The sequence below is a fragment of the Euprymna scolopes genome, chromosome 21 (assembly GCF_053919585.1).
Source record: "Euprymna scolopes isolate OS-2025 chromosome 21, ASM5391958v1, whole genome shotgun sequence".
NCBI lineage: Eukaryota > Metazoa > Mollusca > Cephalopoda > Sepiida > Sepiolidae > Euprymna > Euprymna scolopes.
In genome coordinates this window covers 92847734-92854540 of record NC_136502.1, presented here as the reverse complement: position 1 = coordinate 92854540, position 6807 = coordinate 92847734, and the positions used below count along the sequence as shown (strand labels likewise).

Genomic DNA, 6807 nt, shown 5'->3' with positions numbered 1-6807 from the left:
TACATTTAAATTTCTGCATGTTTGAGCGGTTGGGGAGGAAGGGAATCGATTAGAAAGTTTTCCAGCATGTAAAGGATCTCTACTGTGTAGAAGTGGAATTCTGCTGCAAGTCAGATTGGTCAGGTTTATCTACATTGATGGTGGGTTAACGCATAACATTCAGAAATGAACTGATGATCAGTTTTCATTTCCTCTGTATTAATGTAATCTATCTATAAAAGTGAACGTGTCCGTCTGTCTGTGTGTCTGTGTACATTTCCCTACGCAATAAATCTGTAAATTTTTAGTCTACAGACTCGAAATTTGATATACAGCGTACTGAGATTTGGGAAAATCTATATGATCGGTTTTTGGACAGAAATTTAGCTGTTAAGGGGTCAAACTTCAACGATTTGACCTTTTGAGAACTCTACCAAACTCCTCCAACAATTTGGTGTCTAAACACTTGAAATTTTAAATATAGGTTCCTTGGACATGGATCTAACTTAATAACTTGATTTGAGCCCAAAACAATAAATCTTAAGGGTCATAATAGGGGTTGAAAATAAAAATATTGACTTTTTTTTATTTTTTGCTCAGCATGCAACTCCAAACACCCGGGCAACGCCAGGCCGAAATGCTAGTATATCTATAAAAGTGAAATTGTCTGTGTGTGTACATTTTCCTACCAAACTACTCTGTCAATTTTCAGTCTACAGACTCGAGATTTGACATAAAGGGGTATTGAGATTTGGGAAAATCTTTTTAATCAGTTTTTGGCCAGAAATTTGACTGTCAAGGGGTCAAAGTTCAACGATTTGACCTTTGAAAACTCTACCAAACTCCTCCCCCAATTTTGGGTCTAACCGCTTGAAATTTTAGATGTAGGTTACTTGGACATGGATCAAACTTTTTAATTTGATTTGAGCTAAAAACAATAAATGTTAAGAGGTTAAAATTGTGGTCAAAGTTTTTTTAAATTCGACCTCTGCGGTCTCTACCAAATTACTCAAACAATTTTTGGTCTAAACATTTAAAATTTTACATAAAGTGTATTCAGACATAGGGCAAGCTTTTTAATAAGTATTTGGGTGAAAATTTGGCTGCCAAGGAAGTCACAGTTCAAACTATTTAGCCAATTTTAGATCTAAACATTTGAAATTTTTCATGAAGGGTATTCAGACATGCAGCAAGCTTTTTAATCAGTTTTTGGGCGAAAGTTTGGCTGGCAAGAGGTCAAAGTTGAAAGAGTTGACCTTTGCAGATTCTACCAAACTCATCCGCTAATTTTGGGTCTAAACACGTGAAATTTTAGATGTAGGTTACCTAGACATGAGTCAAACCTTTTAATATATATACACATATGCACATAAAGTTATGAACAGTACAAAGGGCTCGAGCAAAGCCGGGCTGAACTGCTAGTCTAGTATAATTATGCACATTTTTTTTTTTTTTTTTTTTTTTTTTGTAACTTAAAATAGTTTATTTTTGTACTAACAAGTCACTGCTGATCAAAGTTTAAAAGTTATTTGAGAATAAGGGTTAACGAGCTTGTTAGGTGGACAGTGAGATAACACCTTAAGGATTGGAGACAACGGTTGAAACTGGGAAGAATTGGATTCTTACATTGAGGATGGCTTGACAAGAATTTGTTTACATTGAACTTGAATTAAGATTGTTGGCATCCTTCCGTACAATAACGAATCACGCCTGAAGGTCGCCATGAGTGGTGGCAACTGTTGCTGTGACTTAACAGACCGATACGAGGGCGGCAGATTCTATTGCACTTCTCGCAGGGATACCCTCTGTCATGCTCTGCTGATGCTGTCCTTTTGCGTCTGCCTCTCTTCTCCTCCCACTGTTCATCTCTTCTCTCCTCACTCAGACACATTTCTTGACTTTGACTCTCCAGGGGTCATGGTCTGCAGCATAGCATTCGAGGTCAACAGAGTTGATGTTGTCAGGTTTTAAGTCCCTTTTGTACACATCCTTAAATCTGAGGAATGGTCTACCGGTTGGTCTGCTGCCGGCTAAGAGTTCGCCATACAGGATGTCTTTGGGGATATTCGACCATCCTGCATGCGAATGACGTGCCCTAGCCAGCACAGACGTCACTGGGAGAGGAGGGCAAACATGCTTACAAGATTTGCTTTGGCAAGAACGTCTTTGTTCGAAATGCGATCCTGCCATGTAATGCCTAAGATCTTTCTTTGCGCAGATGGAAGGCATTTAGTCTGTGCTCTTGATGCTTGTAGAGGGTCCATGTCTCACTGCAGCAGATTAAGATGCTGAGGACACAGGCTAGATATATCCTCATCTTTGTGTTTATGGTAGCCTCTTGTTGCTCCACGCTCTCTTGGTTAGGCGGACGATAGCTGTTGCTGTTTAACTCAGCGTCCAGTGAGAGCTTGTTGGAAATAAAGAAGCCTAGATAAGTGAAGCCGTTCATCACCTCCAGTGTGTGATTGCCAATGGTTATGCAGGGGACGTTGCTGACATCTTGAGCGATGATATTTGTTTTCTTGAGGCTTATTGTCAGACCGAACTCATTGCAAGCATGAGTGAGGTGCTCAATGAGTTGCTGGAGGGCTTTCTCAGAATGGGCCGCGAATGCTGCATCATCTGCGAACAGCATTTCCCTGATGAGGGCCATGCATACTTTAGTTTTGGCACATAGACGGGCCAGATTGAAAAGGCTTCCATCTCCTCTTGTGCGAATATAGACGCCAACTTCAGTTTCATGAAAAGCGTATAGTAGCAGAAGTGAGAAAATATGCCAAAAAGAGTTGGGGCAAGAACACGGGGGGAGGGGGGGCACATCCTAATTTTTGTAGTAGAACGAAGAGGCCGCTCCTGCTAAAGAGGTCAAATGCCTTTCTGAGATAAATAAAAGCGAGGTACCGTGGTTTCCTCTGCTCTCGACACTTCTCTTGTAGTCGTAAGGAGAATACCATGTCAACAGTTGACCTTTCTGCTGTAAAACCGCATTGCACCTCTGGGTAAACTCTCTTTACAAGTGACTGGAGTCTTTTTAATACAACATGAGCGAAAACCTTTCCATCAATGCTGAGCAGAGAGATGCTGCAGTAATTATTACAATCACCGCGATCACCTTTATTTTTGTAAAGCGTTGTGATGTTGTGTCACGCATGTCTTGCGGAACCGAACCCTCTTCTCAGCACTGGAGCAGAAGTTGATAGAGATGATCAAGGAGAACTGTATTTTTGCTGGCTTTGATGATTTCAGGTGGAATGCCATCACCACCTGGAGCTTTACCACTAGCAAGGGTGTCAATGGCTTCAGCGAGTTCGTCAGGAGAGGGGGAATTATCCAGCTCATCTATGGCTGGCAGAGGTGGGATGCCTTTAATTGCTGCATTAGTGACGATATTCTCATGCTTATAGTATTCAGCCCATCTCTCCATTTGCTTTCCGCAGTTTGTGATGATGTTGCCTGATTTTGACTTCAGTGGTGCAGTCTTAACTATACTTGGGCCGAAGGCCACCTTTAGTCCCGCATACATCCCGTGAACGTTTCCGCAGTCGGCAGAAAGTTGGATGCTGCTACATAGGTTCCACCAGTATTCGTTGGCGTAGCCTCTGGCAGCCTTCTGGGCATCGCTTTTGGCCTTCCTGAGTAGTGCAGCGAGTGTCTTCTCGGAAGGGTCTCTTTTATACTCGAGCAGCGCAAAGCATTTAGCTGAGATAACTGGCTCTAGTTCAGTGATCCCTGCTTCAAACTAGCCTGGATTCTTCTTCTTCTGCTTAACAAAGGTGTCCATACACATTCTTCTAAACAAAGCCATATCACAGGGTGTCTTGGCAGCACTCCCGGTTCCGCCATTAGCACCAACTCGATTACCAGAAGGAACTCACTAAATTGTGTCCGGAATATTTGCAGCTACCACAGTGCAGACTGTGATATTGACCACACGCTAGTTGCAGCTAAAGTCTGTATCAAACCTTAGAAATTCCACAACGGCAAGCAAAAAAGACTACTCCGCATAAATATAGCCTTCACCTCTTTTCCCAATGCATGCGCGCGCTTTGCAGATTCACTCCAGGAAGCCTTAAAAGACTGTCCAACCAATCCAGTGGAAGAGAGATGGGGACACATTCGTGAGGCCATCTACAATTCTGCTGTGGAATTAAGATTAACATTTTGGGAACTCTTGGGGGAAATATTTCATGAAATTTGATCTGCATATTGATATAGTATTAATTAAATTTGATCTGCATATTGATATAGTATTAATTAAATTTGATCTGCATATTGATATAGTATTAATTAAATTTGATCTGCATATTGATATAGTATTAATTAATGACAAGTATACGGCGTAATCATGTTGACACACCGGTTCTCGTTAGATCATCGAAGTTAAGCAATGTTGAGCCTGGTCAGTAGCAGATGGGTGACCAATTTGGGATTTCCAGGCACTATATGTAGGAGGACATTGTCATTTCTCCTAACAGGGATATATGTGTGACTGGGGACTGCTTGTGACTTTCTCCTGAAACTTTCTTCCTTTGGAGGAAGCTGGTTAAACCCTTATAGGGTTAGTGCAGTTTCCATATAAAAATAAAAATGCAATAAGGGGTTGAATAGAAAAGATAGTTAAAAAGCATAACAGATGAATAAACAGAAATATGTGTTGTGTGTGTAATGTGATATTTACATGTTAACATGAACCCATCATTGTGTAGAAAAGGTTTGCAAAGAGACAAAGAAAGAAATTGAAAGAAAAGGCGTTTAGTACCAGTCATTTCCACTCCAAGCTGCCTGACATGTATTTCCCAAGCCAGCGACAATATAGTCATATTCCGACTTTTCTACTTGGGATCAATTAACAGTATCTGAATCTGCACTTATAACCAGCTGTTATACATTTAATTTTATTCCACTGTACACGGTCGTCTGAGAATCTTGTGAGAAGTTCGGAGGATAAATAAGTCTTCCATATTGTTTAAAAGTTCCTGTCGTCTGCCACATGGTTAAAAAAAAACTCTGCTGTGTCACCACGTCTTTTCTCCTCCTGCATCGAGATATGTTTTTTTTCTTCTCGACTATTCTTTTCCCTTAGCTTCCTTCAATCCCATGGTGACGTCATGCTTGCACTATGGCTTGGTCATTTGCATACATATCCGTGGCTTTGTTACGTGTGTGTGTGTGTGTGTGTGTGTGTGTGTCTAAGCTATGTTTAGAGATTAATTAATCTGATAAAATGTACAAGTATTCATGGAAAAAAAGGAGAGCATGTCTATTTCTGCTTTATCATTACTTTTTTTTTTTTTTTTTTTGCAGTTGCTCGGCTGAGCTTCAATCTATGGCCTCCTCTTTATGGCAAATACTCGTCTAGCAACCACTATCAGTTATTTTTGTTATTCTCTATCTGTGCCTAAAAGTAAACAAAAGTTTCATGTAGTTTTAGGTACAAAAAGAAAATATATGAACCAATAAAATCCCCGATTTTTGCTTGGTTTTCAGTCAAATTTTAAGCCTTAATTAAAAATTTAAAAAATTAGAAATCTACCAGGTATTGATAGTCAATATATGTCGTCCTCCTCATGATCAACAACATATTTGGTTTAACATCTATTTTACATACTGGCATGTGTTGGACAGCTTTAAGAAATTGATTTCCAAACTAACCTATCTTCGGTCAGGCCTGTATTTATCCCTCTTTCTCTCAGGCTCATCTTTATCACCTCTTTTCATGTTTTCCTTGGCCTTCCCCTGTGAACTGAACCTGTTACCTCAACTGTTCTACATTTACTAACCCAAGAACTCTCATCCGTTCTTTTAATGTGATTATACCAACAAAGTCTTCTATTCTGCACACATCTCCTTATACTGTCCAAATTTTATCTTCTGGCATTACCAGATCTAAACCTGTCATTAAAACTAATTACTAGAGCTATGACAAGAGAATATTCTTATCATTGTTTTGACTATCGAGTATATATCCGACACAGTTAGACAATCAAGAACCACATCACTCTATCTAAAAACATAAGATATTAACTGATATATATACAAGAGTCAAAATAATGAAAAAAATATTCTCTTGTCATAGCCCTACTAATTACACATCCATCGTCCTGGGTATGATTATAAACTACATTCAGTATAAGAATAGCTGTTTTCTGGGGTGATTGTCACTACCCCTTAATCATTGCTGTGCTGGGTCACCCTTGGATAAGGTGTAGCACCCACAAGCCTCCCTCCTCTGGGTCACTAATTTGAATGGTGGATTGACATTCCACTATCAGTACTTGCCACAGTCTGACCAACAGTGTACTGTAGTGGAAGAGGATGCAAATCTCAATGGTTAGTCAGCGGACGAACCAGCACCGCAGTGCCAATACAGTTAAAGGATGTTGTGGAATCTGATGCAGGTTCAATCTAGCCATTGGTTGTGATTGGTTACGTGTGTGTAGTGTCTTGATTCGTCCTTGCCTCTGCACTTTTGTTTCCAATAGAGAAGGTGTTGGCACTACTGAGCAAGCTGCTTGTTTCTACAATTTCCCAAGAGAGTTGGAAAGTCCGGTGGCGATAAAGTTAAGCTGTATCGGCACTCGGGATATGTTGGTCATCCTCATGCTGAAGAATGACAGCATTGCAAGGCAGCTGCTCCGATGACCAAGCAGCTCTATTCAGAGATGCACTGTTAGCTCCAAGCCAGGGAGGATCCTAGAAAAGGTGGACAAACAAATGCTCGTTCACAAGCTCCTGGTTGGTAAGCTGTGGTCAGCAGAAATCCACAAAAGTGGTAGGAAAACAAAGAAACCAGTCATTAATCTTATCCTGGCATCATAGAATGTCAAA

At 40.4% G+C, this 6807-nt stretch overlaps 2 protein-coding genes across 3 annotated transcripts in view; one reads left to right on the top strand and one right to left on the bottom strand.

The window, feature by feature from the left end:
• LOC145242583 (uncharacterized) overlaps positions 1-6807 on the top strand; it is a 38147-nt gene that overhangs the window by 8594 nt on the left and 22746 nt on the right. The window lies entirely within an intron of this gene.
• On the bottom strand, positions 2177-2632 carry LOC145242863 (uncharacterized). Its single transcript, XM_080105978.1, has one exon. The coding sequence runs from the start codon at positions 2630-2632 to the stop codon at positions 2177-2179; it is 456 nt and encodes a 151-aa protein (XP_079962104.1).